Source organism: Chaetodon auriga, chromosome 21, assembly GCF_051107435.1.
Source record: "Chaetodon auriga isolate fChaAug3 chromosome 21, fChaAug3.hap1, whole genome shotgun sequence".
Classification (NCBI taxonomy): domain Eukaryota; kingdom Metazoa; phylum Chordata; class Actinopteri; order Chaetodontiformes; family Chaetodontidae; genus Chaetodon; species Chaetodon auriga.
The window spans coordinates 16,278,478-16,300,796 of record NC_135094.1 but is presented as its reverse complement, the minus strand read 5'-3'; the positions used below and the strand labels follow the sequence as shown (position 1 = coordinate 16,300,796).

The window sequence follows — 22,319 nt, the reverse complement described above, 5'->3', positions numbered from 1 at the left end:
AGGTGTTTCATGTTGTTTCAGGAATTCCCTTTTTTATCCCTCCAACCCATCCTCCTTCCTTGGTGTACTCTCCTCACCTCCTCTCCTTTGTTCCCTGTGACCTCCTCACAGCGTCTCTGTGTGGCTGTCAGGTTGTCATCTTCCATAACAGGAATAAACATGTACTTTGTCTCTGACTGCTGCTCATCTTCGTCTGCATGACAGACAGACTGCTGCAAGGCACATTTATATACTGCAAATTAATATTTCATGTAAGCTCAGATTAATTATTGACTCAAACCCAGTGAAAAGGGAAGCATAAAGCATGGTTATGAAATATAAATAGAGTGCCACTGAATAGCCTGCGATGTTCATTTAAAATGTTGTAATTGCTTGGACTAAACCACAAACTGCCTCTGTTTCTCTATCCGCTCCTTCAAGACTGACTTCCTTTAATTACGCTCTGAGGTTTTGGGAAAACGCTCACTTTCAGCTGACGGTTTTGTGTTTGACGGAGGCGACAGCCCGCAGGACACACGCTCGCAGGTATCATCAGAAACGTGTTGGCTGAAAACGGGAGCAGAGCTTTTGGTGACAGTGAGCAGTCTGAATAGAAGAAGGCAAAGTTTTTCACATTTCGCCGTCTCCGTCGTCAAGTTAACGAGTGGAAGAGCTATTAAAGCTCCATTCTGATTTGAACCTCTGAACTGCATTTGAAGCCTGTACTCAAAATGTTGTGCGCTGTGTCGTTTTCGCATTTTTCAAATGAACAGTTGATCGGCTGTGACCCCGTCATAATCAACAGAGTCGCGAGCTGAAAGCAACAACAGCCCCGCTCGGATGGCGTGTTGTTGATCAGATTTGTCACAAGTGACATAAATTGTGATGAACGAGCGTTTGGATATTGCGTGCCCTCAGTTGCCCGACAATAAGTGAACACTCACATCTCAGGATTTGTCAGTGCTCTTGAATTACAGCAACAATCTTGAATATTGATTGAAGTGGTGTGCAGTGGTTGGCTGTTGGGTAAGCTGTGCCCGCCCTAGTTTAGGCCACTTTTGGTGATTATGTAGGGTGATAACACAAGGAAGGAAGGAATGCCAGCTGACCCAGACTGTCTTCACTTGGATTAAAATGAACAACACAGTTTGTGGCACCACCAGGGTTCTCTATGTCCTTTTCCTGCTCCATCCAGAGGCCTTCCCAACCACTGTGGCCTCTTCAGGAATAAAGCCATGTTTCCCTTCGATTCTGCTCCCCCTCTCCCTGTATGTGAGTCCTATTTTAAGGGCAAGATGGATAAAGAGAGAAACACATGCAGGGAGAAGCTGCAAAACAACACATGAAAGAATCCCAGCCTGCTCTGAAGCCAGATTAAATATTAAACTTCATGTTGTGAGGTGATAATGATTCCGGATGCAACTCATGTGCCATAATAGTACCTGCACGCAGGGAGAGCAGTAGGGATGCCAAAGCTAATTAGTGCCTCCCCACAGCAAGTACTGTATGTGGCTACATGGAAACTAGCACACACCTAGGGCACCCAGGGTGGCCATGCATTTGTTATGCTTTCCAAATGTCATCAATGTTCTTGAACGCTTGTTTTTGGACTAGTCAGCCTGTAGTTTATAGTTAACTGTAGATGAAATAACCGAAACCGGAGGCTATAACGTAAACAAAAAGGTTGTTGCATTATCTATGAGAGTCCTGCGTCCTTCCCTCTTATTTAGCCACGAGTTAGTCAAATTTATTCGAAAGAGACAACAAAGTCGAGTGGTCGGGTTAACATCACAGCAGTCGTTTTAAACACCAATCACAGTTTACCGAGCAGCTTCCTGGATCGTTGTCATCCACGCATCTCAGCAATTTAACTTAGTTAGTGTGACGCTGTCAGAAAGAAAATAGACCTGGAAAGTCCTTTCAAAAGAATCTGAATTTTATGCTAATTTAATTAAATTTGAGTTTGTTGTGTGCTTCATTAGATGAAATCTAACGTGCTGCGTTCTCCAACTACCTCCACTGCACCAATTGGGGTAAAAAGGAGCAGCTGCGGGCACATCTGACTGCTGACTGGAGGCTAGGCACAACACACACACATATATATATGCACACACATGAGCACACACACACACACACACTCTCAAAATGCTCCTATCCCATTACATAACCCTAATCTGTCAGAGAGCACCCTCTGCTTTCCACTGGGGTTTCCTCTCTCCTCCTCAGCTCATCTCTTTCACTCTGCAGCTGCTTCTCCTCACAGCCTCCCCCCCTCCCCCCCTCCCTCCCTCCCTCCCTCCCTCCACATCCTCACTTTCCTCCCTCCTCAATTCCACCTATCTACTCCTCCGCTCTCCATCACACCTGCTCATTTTCTTCTTTTCAAATGATGAACCAAGCACTAATGAAACTAACTCCAAACCCAATGCCAGTGTCATTTTTCAAAAAGAAGAATGCACAGGCATGTCCTGCCATCAGTGATATACAGCCCTGCTTCAGCTGTAGGTTACTGACCCACTATTGTAGATTATATTCAGCATGTAATACTGCTTATACATTTATCCTCAGGGCTGAGCAAAAAGAAAAAACAAGCCCACCTCTCACGGATTATCCCATGAAACATGGAGCTGGAGCCACGCAGCAGTATATTATGGAGAGAACATCACAAAATCTGGGCTTGTGACCTCACTAAATCAACAGAAATATTACATAACCGCAGCATGTTGTCCTATACATTATTAGTCATGTAGCTGGATGTCAGAAAATGTTCTTGTGAATTATGAAATCGCTGATGGGATCTCTGACGCATGCGTGGCTCCTACATGTACACTCTTTTCCCATTTGTGCTTCATGTTCTGTTGAGCATAAAGCTGGTTCATCTACAGTCTGCGGGTTGAAGAATATGGTCTGTCTTGTTCGTAACAGCTGCAGTTTGTCTTAAAATAATGTCGCACTCTGGTTTAACCTTTGGTTTTGCGGCACTCTGTCCAAACACTCTTGATTGTGTGCATTAGCTGCTCCTTTGTTCCACACTTGAGAAAGGGGATATGTTGAAGCACAAAGGCTTACATAGGGGAACCTATACAGTCAAATGCTTTACAGGCTGGTTCTTAACATGACGAAAAGGTCAACGACACTGGTTGAGTCCTGAAGGCCTGTTTGTGTGCACATGCCTGTGTGTATTTGCATGTGCTCACATATCAGTTATGTCTTTGTGGCTGCAGGCCCACACTGGGTTAACGTAGTTGACCGCACGTCTTCGCAACTTGACAAAAGCCGTGTTGACAGGGAGAGTCATTGTGGGCGGCTGGGGTTGTCTGCGCATGTTGGGGGGACTTGATGAACACAATCTTGGAAAGCCACCCACCTGTACGTGATATGTTTGTGTTGCCACTTCTGTCCTGTGAGGGCGTACCGCCGTTTCCTGACGCTGAATTTGGTTGCACCTCCTATCTGGTCGGGAACCCCACATCTGGGCTTCTTCATCCACCTGCAATAACAATGAAGGAGGCCACCAATCAACACTGGGGATACCCTGATCATTGTGCTGCAGGTATCATCAGGAGCATAATTAGAAAAGTGATGTACAGTGATGACATGGTGAAACAGAGGCTGATTTTACTGATGAGGCCTCTGTGCATTTGTATGTAAAAGCAAGTCTAATTGGACAAAGTGTTGGCAGGAGACGAATGAGACATACATGATTATGCATGAACGCACCACACGTTACCACTGTTGCTTGAAAATCTAAACACAGCACATGCAAACCCTCATCATCCCCACTGTACAACAGTGCATATTCACTCATGTGTTACACACAAAGCACGCCTCACCTTATCGTGTTATCGCTACATCAACAGAGAGAAGCAGCGGAGGAGAGAGAGAGAGAGAGGGAAAAAAAAAAAACAGGCACACAGTCAGCTTATCACATTTCACTCTGTTTCAGCCCAGTGGTTGGACAGATGTTAGTCTGCATTCACACCGCTGGCCACCACATTGCCGTGTTACAGCCCAGTGGCCAATTTGAGCTCGTTGCTATTTGTAGCGCGGATTCAGTGTCGGTGGGGACAAATGTCAGCGAACTGTGTTGTTAGTGATTTGCAGGTAAAATGATGTCTGATTGGAGCCCTGGGGTTAAAAATCTGAGCTACAGTGCACCATAGAGCTGTAAATACATATGTTGTATATTGTCCAATGTTTTATTTCTAATATCCTCCCATAACTAGCATCGCTTGCAATAGCTGAACATACCTCTTACAAGCCTCTGTGGGTTAACCCTCCACTACATCCATGTTTATGTAAGCCAGCCAATCAGACTCTTCTCATCATTGTAGATACAAATTAGTGAGTTAGTCCTCTAAACCCTCCCCTGCTCATGGCGAATGCTGAGCCTGTTCTGTCTACTGAGCATTAGTACTTTGACATTTTGCAGCCTTTCCTCTGACAATAGAGGTGTACAGTCTCTAAAGGGCTCCTTTGATCAACTCAAAATGCCCCACTTAATCTGGGTCAGGGTAACTTTGTGTCTGGCAAAATGACTCTGTTCGCCTTCAGAATGCAAAACAGGGGATAAACGAGAGACTCGTCGGGCCATTTGTCCCCTTTTTTTTGAGGAAGTCTAGACCACTTTGAGAGACTTGAAGCTCCAGTGTGTAGGATTCAGTGACAGCCGGCGGTGAGGAAGCAGACTGCGACCAAGTGAACACTCCTCGCCTCACCCTCCCCTACTGTAGCTGCTAAAAACATGAAAAATGCAACAGGCCCTCTCTGAAGCCAGTGTTTGGTTTGTCCATTCTGGGCTTCTGTAGAAACATGGCATTGCTCTCTCTGTAGATATACAGAGTTTATTCTAAGGTAACGAAAATGCAATGATTCTTATTTTCAGGCGATTATACACTAATGAAAATATAATTATCAATATAATATGAGAGGCATGTCTGTCTGTTGGCTGATGTTTTTGCTCTTTCAGTGAAAATCTCTAAACTATATTTAAAGGTAACTTGCACATAACACTCGTTAAATAATCCATGCTAATTATCAGCACGCAGCCTAATACAAGAAATGAACATTTACACTACTAAATTAAACATGGCTGCTGCTTTGTACGAACATTTAACTCCTAAAACAGGCGACATGTGGAACTGGCCACAACTTCCCCTTCTGTTCAAATTTTTATAAGCGGAAACACATCATGAACAAAGCTCAGCACTCAGAGTCCCGTACTGTGCGTCTTCACAGGTCTTTTAAAAGGAGTGTGGCTCACTCTATAGTGTTGCTGTCCAGAGTCCCTGTGACATTGAGGCCGTAGCGGCGCTGCATGGCAGCGATAGCCGACTGCATGACTCGAGCAGAACGCAGCACTGACATTCTAGGGTCTGCAGAGGGGAGGTAACCATACCTCTGGAGCCATGCCTGTGGACAAACACATGAAGAGAGAGAGAGGGGGAGAGGTCAGTCAAAAGGTGAACAACACGGGGGACAACTGTGGAGTAATGTTTGCAAGGATTGTTAAAGGTATGCTTTTACGCTTCATTTTGGAGAGAGTTGGATGAAGACTGGTACCACTCACAAGTCTGTATGCTAAATATGGTGCTGGAGCTAGCACATAATTAGCTTAGCTTAATATGAAAAGTGGAAGCAGGGGGGAAACTGGCCTTTCCAAAGCTAACAGAGTCCACCCATCAGCACCTCCAAAGCACACTAATTAACAGTCTCTGCTTGTTGCCGGTAGCCAATTTTTTTACATCAAATATAAAGCTACACTTCATATTTAGCATACAGACATGAGAGTGGTATCAATCTTCTTATCTTACTCCCGGCAAGACAGCAAAGGAGTATATTTCTGAAATGTTGATCTATTCCTTAAATACCTGCCACTGAAATGCCCTACAGTCCACACCTGGTTTGGTGGAGCAGCATGGGGCTAACAGTAGCAAGGTGTGAGCTCCCATGTTGCCAGCAGTGAATTCATAGTATCTGTGCAGGAAAAGCGCTTTAAACAGACAATATACTCAGCTGAATATACTCTACGTGTTCTCGCTCTGCGTGGCCTAGAACATTATTTAAGGTCGTCAAGATAGCACGCAATAAAAAGATGAGAAAATAACAGATCGAAAATAACAGAATGGGCACGTCTTTCAAGACGTTTTGGTGAAGAAAAGAGTCGAAGGAGAGATCCCTCTATGCAAGTTTAAAGTGCAGAGTGTCGTCTGTTATCGTGTCATTTGGCTTGTCAGGGAAAGGCTTTGGCAGAATCGAGCTTTCAGCGTCCCCATAAAATGCTGCCAGAGGGAATCACAGCTCAGATCTCTGGACCAGGGAGGAGAGGGGGGGGATCGGCAGGGCTTTCCCACTGAAGAGGATTTAGGGATTTGGATCGTCCCAGCCTCTCTGTTTTCTCTCAGTCTTCATCATAAAAATGGTAAACACGTTTCTCCAAGTGCTGCATTTAGCAACACAATCCACCCAACCAATAAAAAGAAAATTAAAGCGATGAAAAAAAAAAATAAATTGTGCTGTTTGAAGTGTCGGGAACCAACGCGACACAAAAACACTGGCCTGGAATCTGAAAGACCCGATGAACTCAGAACTGTCAGGCCGCGTGTTTGTCTCAAACCTTCTTTTCTTCATTCAGCGGCGCTGTGCTGTGAAACGCGAGCGCTATATTCTCACACACAATGTTGTGGAGCTGCTTCAGTCATTACGGAGGCCTGCTGCTCAGGATAGCATACACACTGAGAATTAAATTCACTGCACAAGGAGGGAAGCGTGGTGCGAGCGCCAGCGAGGAGAATGCAATAAAAGGCACACCATTATTCAACAATGGAAGAACTGTGTGTCTACAGCTTTTGTTACTGTGAGCGAGTCTCGTGTCAGGCTCCGAGCGGCAACAATGAGCTCTTCACAAACTCGCTGGATGGCTGTTTGCAGATATCTAAGTGCGACAAACAGGGACGGAGAAGATGACTGTTACGGCAGCTAAAGACGGCAATCTTTGTGATTTTCGGTTGCGGTAGACAAACGGTGATATTATTCTCGGGGACATTTCATTTCTGGCAGTGTGTATATAAACAGAAAGGGAAGGGAAGAGGAGATGGTTAGCTTAGCTTAGCATAAAGCCTGGGAGCAATGTGGCTCTGTTCTGTCTAACCGCACCTTTAAATCTCACAAATTCAGATGTTAATCGCGTTTTGTTTAATGGGTACAAAAACTTCCTCCTGCTTTCAGTCTTTATGCTAAGCTAAGCTAAGCTAAGCTAAGCTAAGCTGACCAGCTGCTGGCTCCAGCTTCGTTTTTGTTGCACAGATATGGTGTGTGATGATTTTCTAGGTCCCATAGTTTCCTATAATATCCTGCAGAGAAAGTAATACGTGACTCTTTTTGTGAATTATACTGATGTCTTGATACTATGATAAGCAAACTCAACCCAAAACGCACTCATACACACATCTTTGAGGCTTCCATTAAAAGGGATAAAGAGAATCTACAGTATCTCAGCCGTGCTTCCTCTTTCTAGTTTATCTGTGCTGTAACTGGCACGCTGACAAATCCCTGCCTCTCTGCCTGCCTACTTCCTGTCCCCTGAGGTCTACAGGTAGGCACATGCACAGATTCACACTGCCACAGCGGCTTATCACGCCCAGCTCTCATCAGCGTGGCAGATGTCAAAATGTTACGCATGTGTCATGACTCACATTTCTTCGCACCTTCCTGCACATTCGGGCCTCTTTCTCATATGTCATTTTTTTTTTCTTCCACCTGTTCGCTCCCTCATTTTCTTTCATTTTCCATCTTTCTCTGCTGGGTGCTCTGGTCTATTTCATGGCTTTCCCCACCGCCTCTCCTCTTCTATGTGCACCCTGGCCCGACCTCCTCCCCTCGCACTCAATGAGTGGGTGACAACGTTATGATGTGTGTCAGATTTCTGCACTCTGAATAGACCTCTGAGGAGAGAGGTGCATGGGTGAGATTTCCATTCGTCTGCTCAGGTACTGAGAGTACAGCTCTGTAATCTGACACACATACACACACACACACATATACAGCACACACAAGCTTATGACAAAGGTAGACACACATTCATGAGGATGCTGACGCACACACTGATGCCTGATGACACTGAGAGAAAGCTCAGCTATGAAAACATGACAAAAATCAGTACAGTGCACACATGCTGCACACACATATACATACACAAACAAGCACAGAACACACTCTTACACTTCTACTTCTTAATCCAGCATGGTGTGATAATCTGCTTTAAGGTAAGTAAAGTAAGGCTCTGAACGCATACACTGTGATTTAGGTTTGACAAGGCACAAATGATTGGTTAAGCCTCTGCTGCATAAAAATGTATGACAATAAAATAGTGTCATAAATACCCAGCATGCAAAGCTGAGAGGCCATGTTTTCATCAGTGAGGAAGAAGTGTGCTGAATCTGGGAAAGGTGAGCACACAAACTTAAATTAAATCTGACGAACACTGCAAACATTTCGAGCACACGGCAGTTATTAGACACATCCAAGCCTTTGTTTTAATCCGTCGAATCGTATTTTTAACTTCCCCGATCAGACCTGAAAGTTTCAGAACATGTGTTTAAAGTTCCAAATCTTGGGTTTTATGATTGTTAATTTGATTATACCTCGAGCGATGTTCACTTTCTATATTCGCACTCCGTCACAGGCGTGCTTAACGATCATCTTCGCAGCGCCGCCATAAAGCTTAAGTCATTCAAATCCCATTAAACCAGCAGGTATCGCAAGTATCACACAGGCTATAAGATCTTCTCTCTGCAACGCTTCGTGTTTCCTTTTCCCACATCTCCTCTCTGTCACGTCACTCTCTGCTGCCCTTCCTTTTCCTCCTAATGTCTACTTTCCCTTTTCTTGTCCTGTAATCATCTCCGTCCCTCCCTCGCATCTCCTCTCTGACATCGGAGGTTTTTCCATTGTGACCACGTTTGGCTCTCTCCTGTAACCACTGACCCAGTGAAAACCGTGCTGCTTTTAAGGCGAAAGAGGAAAAAAACAAAACGCACTGATGAAAAAGTACACAGTTCAGACGTGGCACTGCAAACTTAGCCAAACAAAAATCTAAACCCCTGCAGCCTTAGAATACTGCACAACCTGATTGTGGCGGCAGAGAGGCGTTTTAATTCAACACGAGCTTCAGGACGGACAAAAACATGTAGAAACTATGTATTCATTTAAAATGAACTTGCATTCATGACTTTAACATTGTTGTATAATCATGAATGTGTGCAGGAGCACCAGCATGGAAGCTATAACAAGAAATGTACTGCTACGGGCAGCGGCAAAACGCAGTTTAGCCACCTTGAAAAAGGCCCAGCAAAAAAATAAATAAATGAATAAATAAATGAAAATCAGTCACATCCATCTATGCTCAACACCACCAGACTCCTTTGACAAAAACAGTCATTTTACCTCGCAGAACAAGGGAGTTTCTAGTACACCGCTGCCTCCATCGGTCAGTTCATTTGTGTTAATGTATGACTTGATGTTTTAAAGGGTTATTTTGGATTCACCCAAGTCACAAAATAACACCTTTTCTGACAGCAAGGCGGCAAAACAGTGTAAATATTCTAAATATAGCGAACGCTTAAACAGCTTATGACTAAACTGACAATGATTCTAGGTGGGCCTTTGTTAGCTGGGTAAAATATGTTTTCCTGCAGCCTTCGTCCACAGCACTACACTGCTTAGCTCCCTACACCAGTGCTGCCTGACCACCATCTACTGCAGGTAATACACCAACTATGTATAAGTACTTCATACAACCCCACCTCAAAACTGCCCCGTCAGGTGAGGCGGTGTGATGTGTTTGCGCTTCCGGACGATGGAGCCATTATCAGATCCAGAGAGGTATTAAAAAAGGCGACGGGGAAGGAGAAAGCTGAGACTGTTGTCAGATATGTCTGTCAGTCAGACACTGGCAGGATATTGGATGGTGTGTGCATGTGTATGTGTGTGTGTGTGTGTGTGTGTGTGTGTGTGTGTGCAGGAGGTGAGGGGTTGTTCAGTGTCCCATAAGAAAAAAAGATGGAGAGATATAGATGGGATATGGAAGGTGTAGCTGTCGCACCGCTTCAGATAAAGCTAAAAATTAATATAGCAGCCATGACTTTCATTAAGATTCCGTGCAGTGACAGCGACCACAGTCAGCTGACCCACTCTGGGCGCCGTGTCCGTCTCTCTTTAGCAACATTTTGCAGATTCAACTAAATAGAATGATAAATCCCACACAGACTTGTTGATTGTACATGAGTATAAAGGAGCATTAAGTATCTAACTGCACTTGAACAAAGTCGGGAGACTTTTCGACCTGACTTGTACTCCCCAGCGTGGGTCAAGGTACAAAAAAAGCTATATACCCTTGTGTAAAACACTAACTTTGAATAGTTGTTGAGTTCAGAAAGCTGCTGTGTATCTAACCTTGAGCAACCGTTCTTGTTCAGTCAAACATTCAATGTCTGTGCAACACTGTTCACATCACTTCAAGACAAAAGCCCAGAGCAGAAACTTTGCTTCTCCTCCCATTTTCTTCCAAGCTTGTGTCTTACCTCAGTTCAGTCACACAGAACATGTTTAACTTTGCCACAGAATCCACACCCTGAAGCTCATGGTTCAAACTTATTAACGCGACATAAATGTTGAAGGGCTGAATCAAAGTCTGACTCCATAATGATTCACAGATTATTTACTTTTTACTCGTGCAGCATGACCATGGCCTCTTCTGGGAAGAGGCAAACAAAAGGGGATGGATGAGAGAGGAAAGGGTCAGTGATGTGGAGCTTCTCAAATATGTTGTGGAGGAAAAAATAGAGGAAGGGCTAAAACAATACAGCCGATATTTAAGACGGTCTACGGCACAGCACACAGCTGGCTGGAGGCATCTCCCACCGTTTCAGTCAATCCTAAAACTGTGTTTTGCTGAATCAGCACTGAGCTCTGTTGCTTTTTTTTCTACCTTTCCCACTCCTATCTGTCCGTATCTCTTTCTTTATCCTCCCTCTCTGCCGGCCTCTTCTCCTTCTCATTGATTCACTCTTTCTTTCCGTGATCTATGGCTCCCGGTGTTCAGCCAATGTAAGGAGTTCTGAGAGCAGGAGGCTCCGGCTCGACAGCCTCCTTATTCAATAAGACAGAAAATTCCTCCCCGTCCTCCCTCTGCAAACGGATAACGAGGCAGCTCGTAAGCATAGACGGCGCTGTTCGATAGAGCTGCAATTTGGACTCCTTGTTGTAATAATAATGACACAGAATGGTAACCATACTTCATCCGGTGCTGCATTACAAGTGGGCTACCAGAGCTCACAGCGATAGTACTGCAAATATGGCTGGAGGTAAAATATCAGAGGGACTACAGCGTTATCTGGGCACGATCATTATTTTGACCAGAGCATCAGATCATAAGAGGGGGGAGAAAGGCTTCATGAATTGTTAATGAGGGGATATAAAGATGAATGTGTGGCTCAGTTCTCTGGATCAAAGCAGAAAATGATACATTGGTGCATTTACGGTCTTGTCCATTTAAAGTTGACAGAGAAAAAAAAAACAAAAAAAAACCACCACACATTGGCTCTTTTTCTGCATTTCAGCTACGAAGGCTGAGCTAAGAAGGAAATAGCTGAATAGGAGCATTAAAGGAATAATTGCACATTTGGGAAATGATTCACTTTCTCACCTAAAGCTAGGTGAGAAGATTGAGACCACACTCTTGTATGTCTGTTAAATATGAAGCTACAGCCAGGAGACAGTTAGCTGAGCTTAGCATCGCGTTAGGAAACATCAAGCAAGCACATAACCTAGAGTAAAACCTGAACCTCTTCACGTGTGTGTTAATTAGTGACATTTACAGGTGCTGCACACAACCAGGCTAGCAGTCTCCCCCTGTGTCTGATCTTTATGCTAAGCTAAGCTAACCCAATGCAATGCATATTTCCCAAAACGTTAAACTGTTCCTTTAAGAATGACACTGGACTTCATCTGTTACAGAAAATCCAAACCATGTCGGGGGGGAAATACATGTCACTGTGAAATAAAAATGTTTTGACAAACCCGTAATAATTTAGCTGTGTTTGCTTGATCCATTCACCCAAACTCGAAGCCAAATCATGATGCAGCTGAATGAAACCGGCCAAAAGTGAACACATCATGAAACAAAAATAAGCCTCTAGCGTGTAATCTAATAATTGCGCTGCTAGGTCTAAGTCATCCGGAGAGGAGAGAGCTGTAATGAGGTTAAACTTCTCCAGAAATCGAGGCGCTCTTGAAGTGCAAAGATAAGGAGTCCACCACCATGTCCTGATGAAGGCTAAAACGTCTGAAATGCATCAGTGGCTATTTTTGGGTTCTCCACACTTGATTTCACTCCACTTTGAAGTCGATTTCTCTCATGCTTCTGATGCAAGAAGCGCCCGGCCTCACCTCTCTCTCTCTCTCTCTCTCTCTCTCTCTCTCTCTACACACAGCCATTTCATTTTCACCTTTGTTACACTCTGAGAAAAACAGCTTGGTGTTCAAAATCTTGGCCCACATATCTTCCCTAAAAGGACTCGGACTTAGCGAAGTCATCTCAGGTGAACTCGGCCTCCACGACAGGCGTCGCACTTCAGGAGAGCAACATGCGAGTCGTGAAAGAAAGAACCGGAGTGACTCAGAGCGCTTGTCCTCATCCAGATGCTTCACACGAGCACTGAACTGAGCTGAACCCACAGCGCTCGCGTCCTCAGACCGCCTCTCAACCAGCCGGCTTGGCCCGCTACCTGTCGAGCAGAAGGCGGACCAATTAGCCGATGGGTGCCATCAAAAGGCCAACCTGTAAGGCGATGAAAAACACTCCATTATGGATGAGACGAAGCCTGAAACGTGCCGACAGCGTGTGGTGGCTTCTGATGTTGACGTTTGTGACTAATCAGCTGATAGGAGCTCAGTCACCTCAGGTTACTGCGACAGCACATGCACACATGCATTAATTGTGTATGGCAACAGCGAGGGTCTACTTTGATATCACTGCGCCTTTGAAAAGGCTAAATATTTCATAAGAAGTATAAAAACTGGGGAGAGATCAAATGATACAGCTTTTTTAAAAACATCCACAGCTTTAATGCGCTAGTGTCACAGACTTTAAGTCTTTAAGTAAGTAAAATGTTGATAAATTGGGTCTCATAAGAAACTTTGGGAAGCGAGAGCCCTGCACGCACTTTGATTCAGTCGGCTCTTAAGTTTATGCATCATTTTCTGTGACCGTCTGCCTGGAATCACGCGTTATTTCCAAAGTTTGTGCAACATTTTCCATCAGTCACCCCGGGTCCTGTGACACGCACTGCGACGCTGGAGGTAATTAGGCTCAGATCTCTTTATTTATGCTTTTGATCAGAGCAGGTTTGTCACAGGCGTCAGTGCGTTTACAAGCATTTGCTACTCGGAGAAGGTTTAAAGGCAGAACGGGACAGATGAGATAAACTGTGCCTCGTATATTTCGCAGTATTACTCACCTGGAGTACACACGCTGTTCCTGAATGTTTATATATACACACTTACTGTATGTGCACATACTGTATGCATCAGCAACATTAGTAACACCAGAGTGCTGCATTTGGCTTATAGTTTAGCTGTTTCAGCCTCTTTTGTCTCCAGAGCTATCAAACACACAGCTGACATATTACATGTTTGTTTTAAAGCCATAGTATGAGTCTCTTCACACTCTAGCACACGTTCATGCTTCAGGAGATCCATGTGTCAAAACTGAGAATAGTGACTTAAAACTCCAGGATAACGTTTCACATTAATTCAGCAGACATGGCCAATTATGAGCCGTATGCCAGTCGGTGCCATCTCGCAAACGTCGAGTGACACAGCTGTGTGACAGGTGACATGTTGGCGGGACAGAAACGCCGCCTTAAAACCGGCTGCAGGCTGCAAAATGCCAACAAGTTCCTCTGCTGTGGGCAACTTCCTGTCAGGGCTTCGCTCAGAGCCCTCCTGGTTTTCATTCCACTCATCTAATCAGCGACTGATTTACAGCCAGCGATGCCGAATGAATACAATTAGCTCCCCGCTAGGAGAGAAAACCAGCAGGAGAAGGCCTTGAAGTTTTAGAAGACCAGTTATCACCATGTTAAGAAGAAAATGGATTCATTCCACGCCTGATATTTATGGAGATTCAGAAGAAAAATGATTGGTTCGACATGTGATAAGCACATCTAAATTTCAGGGTTACAGTGGGTAAAAAAAAAAGAAACAGACAAAGAGGGACAATGTCAAAACTAACTCCCGTCACAAATGTCTCTTTTCCTGAAAATCTAAATTCCACTTGCAGTGTTTCTAAGCACTCAGCACAGCAGAGCTCTGCACGCCAAGCAATCTGACACTGATCTTTCTGACTGTAGGGCAAAACATGTGGGTGGTGGCAGGTGGAGGGGGCAAAAAGGTGGATTCATCTGTCCAGAAACAGAGCGGGGACAGAGCAGCCGAGAGCGCCCGGAGCTCTCGGCACAGGTGACTCGTGGGAACATGATCCCGGCCTCCTGGGAAAGCCTGCCGCCTCTGACCACCCTGAATTATTCATCGCTTACACGGCGAACCACTGGCGAGTGTGCCAGGGTCGTCAAGGCAACCACTGCCTCGCTGCCCACACCAGTAACCACAAACCCACACACACACACACACATAATTTAACCGATCTACTTGAAGTCATACTGTGAACTTTTTAAACATGACGAGAGCGAGACGATCATCAGCGCCTCGTGGCCCCGGTGCAACGCGGGGTCGAACAGGGGCACCGCTGCATATTCAACGCCTACACACACACACACACACGCAGAACACAGACACACGCTCCGAAAAATACTCCATGCACACCGTGTTCACCATCTCAGTGGCCCCATTAGGACAAAATGTCACAAAAATGTCACCCATAAAATGTCACAGTCAGATCACACATACTGATCAGAACAGGGCCTCGACTGGTGGGTCATCTTTCGGGGGTTTCGGTGACTTAAGACGTTAGAAAATGACAAAACGATGGCGTCTGGATTATGACATCTGACACCATCTGATCTCAGTCCAGACTAAACCTGCACGCGGCTGATTGGTATTCAGGTTTCTGCGTTTGTGGATCTGCAGGCGAACAGTAATCACATATTCAAACACGATGCTGTAAGATTTTAATCGCCGCGCACAGAAACACAACAGTTGACACGACTCCCAAAACTGTGCAGCGTAAAAAAAAACACACGCACACACGCGTGCCCGTGCCGGTCCCTGAGCGGTTCTGTCAACAGCTTCATTGACAGCCTTACATGCGATGCCCCATTGGCGTCATCTAATGTTGCAGTTGTCAGTCACATTAAAGATTTAACAGCTCAGTAAGCTGTGACCAAAGATACATTTCAGACAGCAACACTGTGCTGACATACAGGGAGAAAGATTGGGAACAATACATAACAGTGGCTGCTCAAGCAAATCCACTGTGTGTGTGTGTGTGTGTGTGTGTGTGTGTGTGTGTGTGATTATGAATCATTTAGGTCAGTGCAGGTGTTGTGTATTTCTCTCAGATTGGGTGAACAGACTGACACAGACACCCCAGTGGCTCTGAAATCTGCTCTCTTATCAAAGCCAAATGACGTCAAGAATGCTGCGCGCGAGTGTTTGTGTACTTGCAATCCATACGATGGCTCAGTGAGAAAGGAGGGCAAGGCGCACAAGTATAAATACACCATCATAAATACGCCTGCGAGCGCTCAGACACAGGAGGGGAGCTCGTACATGCAAAGTGTACTGCATGTAGGTGGGAAACATGGCTGTTTGGAACAGCAATAATGCAGCATCGACTTTGTTTAAGAGAAGGAAACTAGATTTTCATGTCAATAAAAGCCCAAAGACGGTCAAGCAGCTATTAGAAGTACTGATAACCACCATGGCACAGGGAAGTACAGGAACATTCAAACTTCATTAAGAGAAATTTCAAGTAAAAACACACCAAAGTACCATGTACACTGTCTGACTGCCAAGTGATTTCTGGGAAATGCAGCGCAAAAAGCACCATGGCAGCGAACACTTATCACCAAAAATAGTAAATAAGATCTTGCAGATTGTTCTGACACAGTTTTGAATTGTGCTGAGTTATATTTAAGCCACGGCGCGGTCCAGAAAAAGAAATCTCTCGGGTCTTGTCTTTGGCCGTCAGCAGGATCGCGGTTACCAGTGGCAGCGCCGAGAGCAGCGAGGGCACCGAAGCCACCATCCCATGTAAATATGACTGGGACGACACACACACACACACCTGGCTACAAATGAACACACACACTGAGAAGCGAGGGCAAAAATCCATGGAAGTGAAAGAACTGTTTATACACACACACACACACACACACACACACACACACACACACACACTGGTACCAGTTGCTTTCCATTATTCAGATGCCACTCACAGGCCGAGCATGCCAAACGGTAACGAGAGCTGTGACAGGAATGAATCTCTACCATTCCCCACATAGTGACAACAGGACTGAGTAGCATGCATTGGACAGGACTGTGCTTAGCATTAGCATAGCGCTGGAAACAGAGTACTTACAGGGCTGTGTGACTCACGATATGCAGAAGGGCTGAGCGACACCGCTGAGCTCCACATCATGATATTTATAACAGTTCATTATATCGATATGTAGTATATCATTAGATGGGACAGAACAAAATAATGAAATTGATGTTCCAATAAACAAAATTAAATGTGTTTATTACAGAGCTTAAGAGGTGTTGGTTAATGTATTTTTGAGGTTTGGACAGATGGAGAAAAAGACCAAGTGTCCCAGGTTTCCAGTCTTTATGCTAAAATAAGCTAATGGGCCAATGGATTGCGGCTGCACTAGCACAAACCCATTGATTCTTCCTTAATCAAATCCTTAATCTGGACAAGAGAATTTTACTCAACAATATAATCATATCACAATACAACTCCAGGAGGAGATACACATTAACAGTGGGTTAGCTCTACCCAGTACCATCGTTTTGGAAATGTGATTACTGTGAGGGCAGCACCAGCGTTGTAAGCAGGCCAATGTTCCAAACGCGTCTGTGACAGCCAGCGCTGAAAAGCATTTTATGAACTGTCACACCCAAAGAAATGTTCCCATTCCTTTACATGTCATCAGAGGTCTCTGTATGTGTTTCACAGTTGTGGCTTTAAGTCAATAACTCAATAATGTTTTTGACGCGAGGCCTGCCCACCACATTTCACACAAATCTGATCATAGATTTTTGAGGTACTCGCTAACAGACAAACAAACAGAGCGAGCACATCAAATCCTTGGTGGAGTTACTAATTACAGCCGACTGTCAGCGGAGTCTCTGCAAACCAGCTTTTATTAATTCATTCATCTCGTCTGAGGCAGGATGTGTTAACAGATGGGAGAACACCGGAGCGACTTTGCGTCCTCTTTGTTGCACAGCAGATTATCTCTGACGACGCAACTTTGCTTTGTCTCTGGTGAGCACAGTGGCATGAATCAAACACTTAATGTGACTCAGAGCGGAGCGCTGCACCTGATGCCTCCCTGCGAAACGCCGAGTGTAACCAAGGCAATGCGATGCTCATGAGGCTTTGGCACTTCCACGTTGTTGTTGTTGTTGTTGTTGCCGCTGCTGCTATGTTCCTCGAGAAAGCGACTGTGCTGAGAAAAATCAACCATGAGTCAAAATATCACAAATCCCAACAGAGCGAAAAGAAGGTAGACTACAGAGCACGGGAACAGCTGTGAGTGATGCAATGTGGATTTCATGTATCCAAACAATTTAGGAAACAGAGGCATCAGAGATGAATATATTCCTGTTTCACTGCTAACTCTTAAAATGTACATATCACATGGTGCCTGAATTCAAAGCTCAAACCATAAATTTTAGGGTAGCATCACTCCAATGCAGACCCAGCACAGCGGTTAAGAGTTTCAGCAGTGCACTGGGCCTTTAAATCTCCTAAATATGATGCTGTATCTTGAACTGAAAGCCTTAAAGCACCGCTTTAAAACAACCACTTTAGACAAAATGGGAGGATGGATGAACACACTTCAGGCTAGCCGTGCGTTTGTGGCGCTGAGAGGAGAAAACTCTTACGCAACGTGAAGTGAAATTCCAGGCTGTCAGACAGCGTCAACCGCAGACAGGAAAAAGAGATTAAAAAAATCCATTATCTCTCTTTTAATTACTCCGTGTTATGTAAAAACAGATGATACACATAACTCAAGATACCTCGACTGCTCGCGCAACCCCCCCGACAGCATGCGGCCTGACAGAGAGTGACGGAGTACACTGGGTGATGCTCCACGTCGCTACTTTTTCCTTTAAAATCAATTGAAACAGAGACTAATACTCACAAGGAGATAAATGGAACTAACCCGTGGCTGTGTCGTTGTCGATGACATTGTCTAATTTGCATAGAAAATGACAATCAGATAAACGAAGGCTGAGGAGCTGAGAGAGGTGTCGCAAGTTAGTTTTAAGTACTCACTGGCTGTCGGTAAAACGTCGTCCAAAGCTGAGAAAAATGGCAGAAAAGGAGAAAACGGACAACGCCGTAAGCTCAGCAGTGAAGTCAAGTCCAGGAAGTCAGCACTGCAAGAGGCTAAAGTTTTCTAAAAGACCGCAAGTCTGAGCAGCAATTACAGGGCAGGTTTAGATGACCTCCCACCTCAAACCACACCTGTTATTTAGAGGCAACACTCATCTCTTCCTTCATTATTACCTTCTGTAACCTGTGGTACACACACGCACACGCGCAGTCATAACATCTCCACTGAGTGGCTCCAGCGAAACCAGTTCAGCGCAGCCCACAGTCTTTCATCACAGACACACAGCGGGACATCCGTCACCCTGCCACTGGCTGTGTGCTGTCCAACTACACCATAAAGCTGCTGGGTGGAGCTTTCAAAGCAGGACGCTGTAGAGTAGGACACATGTCACGATACAGTGTAGCTTTGCCCTGTTTCAACTGCCTCTAAGGGTCAGATCAAGCTCGTTTTTCCCAATTTTAGAGCTCTTATTCAGTCAGCTGAGTGTGCATTTTAATGCTCACATATGTCCTACGCTGACTGACACCTTGAAGCCGCCCAGCACAGCCTCACTCTGATGTTTGGTAGTTTAAAGTTTCCAGTTTGCTCAAGGGCACCTCAATCGCTGGAGATAACAGGGATAAAACAAGCATCTTACTCTCTCCGGCAGCACTTAGAGTTGTCTCACCTCTGGGATGCCCGAGACAATAATGATGGTTAAATTAGGGGCCATAAATGGCTCACGTTACAGCGGAAAAAGCCCAGAATGGAAGCTTTGAAATCCTGTCAGCCAGCTGAAAACACAGTGATCACAGATATGAAACTACTGTAACCACATTTGTTCAAAGCTCCTTTCTCTTGGCAGGATAATCCACTGACAAGCGTGAGCGCAGCAGCATCCTACATGACAGGCACAGCAGGGGGCTGCCATCAACATACATTCAGAGCATCGCATTTTATGATACTTCGACTCTTATACGCGCAGACGTGCGCTGATGAGTACTCTGATATTTTTTCTGTGAAAAGTTCAAAGGTTTGGTGTCGCCTGTGTTTTAATCCACAGGGACAAGCACACGTCTGATGCGTTTAAAAGGAATTACAGTTTGAAGATGAGGGAGAGGGGAATGCGGAGCAAAGATTGTTATAACAGCCACAATCAATAACTGCTTGTTACTGATCTGGAGGCTGGATCTTATTGAAAAGCATGGGTTTTGACGCCTGACTGACCCAGAGTTAAGGTTATTTTGGTCATATTTAGGGAACATGGTCAACTGGAAATGACCTAAGACGTATCAACTGAGGACAAAGGACAAATCTCTTTACACCTCGCTCACTTTCTGTCATGCAAGCTTGGACATTTTAACCGAATAACCTGTAGCATCTGGACTAAATCTGCTCCCGGCCTTTCCAAAGAGAACAGTGTGGCACGCCAAGCTTGCAAATCACGAGGGTGTATGTGGATGAAGGACTTAAATGACTGTCAGTGGACATGCCAGGATGTTCCTGTGTGGTGTCTCTCTGTTGTGTGTGTGTGTGTGTGTGTGTGTGCAGCAGAGTGTGAGAGACAGCAGGCTGCGGTGTAACACTTTATGATAGCCTTCTGCATTCAACTTTGGCTAAACAGCAGAGTGATTTGCTGTGGAAATAAAAGAGGGTGTGAAATAGACAGATGTGCCCTTGATAAAACCCAAATATGTCTCTTTACCCGGGGGAGGACAGCTCGTGTCCACGCTGCAGAATCTTGAAAGAAACAGTCAAAAAGAATAAACACTGATTCGTCTTAAAGGCTGATTGAGTGTTAAAGTTTATTGGTGCAACACTTGCAGCCTGAAGGCTTTTAACAATCCATTAAGTGAAGCTATCAGATCGGAATAAAAACTCCCTTTGAAAAGAAAGCTTTTTTTTTTTTTTTTTTTCCTCACTTCAAATCTCATCTAGCTGCCCACATTGTTGCCTGTGAACCCAGAAGATCTCTTTCAGCAGGATTGAGCCTTACAGCGTGTGCAGCTTTTGTTATAATGGCACAAGTAAGTGATATTATCTGAAAGCCCTGAAGTGGAGGCTCTCATGCTCGGGCTTCAAATTCTCATGGAGCACACAGACCTCAGCTTTGAGAGCCTCTGTGGATCTCTGCCCCACTGACTGAAGATTGCTGTTGACTTTGCATTGAATTACATGGGAATGCAGTGTTTACATGGGGAGATAACAGTGCTAGAGTTGAGCAAAATGTAATTTAAACTCTATTGGGGACACTTTCTATCAAATTAAATTATAGTGAAATTAAGCAACTATTTATTTATCTTACTGATCCGCTGAAATGTTAGAAGCCCTGATGAAAAGAAGTAAAACGATCATGCTGTGAGACATATTCTTCTTCAAAAGTGGAGAAAAGGATGGGACTCAAACCCAGCTGGGCATCTCACAAAGACCCTGTTGTTACTGAAACATCAACAGACTAAAACATGAGCTACAATAGAGCATCTTTCTTTGGAAAGAGGACTAAATGAGCAGGGTAATGGCGGGGACGCACGTTTCTCGTTCCTTTAGTGAGATGCTGTCATGTCAACAAATCCCGGTTCTTACCTCCACACTGAACGGCTGCTCCTCTCCGTTCACGGCACATAAAATCCACAGCAACAACTGCAAGCATAGCGTCCCCATACAGCAGCTATTAAGACATCTCCGACTGCGGACCGCCAGTAAAACCATAGTGAAGCCCGCTGTGGTCGCTTCTAGTCTCTGAGCAGTTTTATTTACAGTCGGTACAAACAAACGGACAACGGGGATAAATCCTAGACGTTTAGCGGCAACATCGCTGGTGTCTCTCTTGCGGTGCCGAAAGCAGAGGAGAGGAGACGGAAGGAGGGGAAGCGGCGGATTCGTCGACCGCTCGCGCCGCTGCTTTCGCCGCGGTTCGAGGAGGAGGTTGTCCCCGGGGAAAGAGTCGCTGTTAACGCCTGTCAGCCGCGTCTCGGTCCCGCAGTCCCCGGGTGAGTCCTCCGGTACGCCGGCCGTTGTTCCAAGCGGACGCGTCCAGCTCGTTCTCTGCAGCGCGCGGCATAGCTGCCCGTTTTCAATCGTGTTTCCCACCGAGTGCGCATGTGCGCACTGGCACGAGCGCCCCCCCGTCCCGAGCCTGAGCCAAGCGCTCGTATATAAACAGTCCGCACAGTCCGGACCGCGTTTGTTACGAATGGTTTACAGAGGCGGAAGGCTCGCTGTGTTAAAACTTACTTGTTCGTGTGAGTTAACGCTATAATACATTTCCAAATGTGGAGTTTTTCCACATGACATTGTAAAATTTTACCTCTGTAACCCAGGACCACCGTCACTTTAGCAGAATACAAAGGCAACCTCTGGTCATAACTTAGATATAGAGATAAAAGATGTAGAGCTAATTCTCAGTCCACCTTTCAAACAGATTTTTAGCATTACACTGTAGGTAAGGGGTTTTGGGAAAACGTTGAATTGGGCTTATTTTGGATATATTCATGGGTTTAAATTAGGGAAAATGGAAGCATGGCTTTAATAATGCGAATTTACCCTTTTCCCAACTAGTTCAGTGAGTGTCCTTAAAAACACCCAGTTATATGAGAACAAAGGGTCTTCAAATCAAACAGGTGCTTTATGTTTAACATCGGTTCTTTACATTAGGGTTTTTAATTCCCTTCACTATATGATGTACATATGTTAATTTTTTTTTTTATGCTTTCTATCAACGAACACACCACAGCATGTTGTCTCATTGTGTGTGTGGGTTTTATAGACTGT

The 22,319-nt window shown here is 44.9% G+C and overlaps 1 protein-coding gene across 2 annotated transcripts in view; it reads right to left on the bottom strand.

Moving 5' to 3' along the window:
• The window catches only part of mmp16a (matrix metallopeptidase 16a (membrane-inserted)), a 65,981-nt gene extending 44,244 nt beyond the window's left edge, over window positions 1-21,737 (bottom strand). The window contains exons 1-4 of one of the 2 annotated variants that reach the window (XM_076761474.1): window positions 21,132-21,404; window positions 5,243-5,391; window positions 3,813-3,827; window positions 3,347-3,469 (exon numbers count right to left, since the gene is read on the bottom strand). In XM_076761474.1, the coding sequence (XP_076617589.1) occupies window positions 3,347-3,469; window positions 3,813-3,827; window positions 5,243-5,391; window positions 21,132-21,257 (413 nt within the window). In that variant the 5' untranslated portion in view covers window positions 21,258-21,404. Of the gene's footprint in view, window positions 1-3,346; window positions 3,470-3,812; window positions 3,828-5,242; window positions 5,392-21,131 lie in introns of both variants that reach the window. The other variant, XM_076761475.1, reaches the window with a different exon arrangement.
• Window positions 21,738-22,319: the final 582 nt, after the last annotated feature.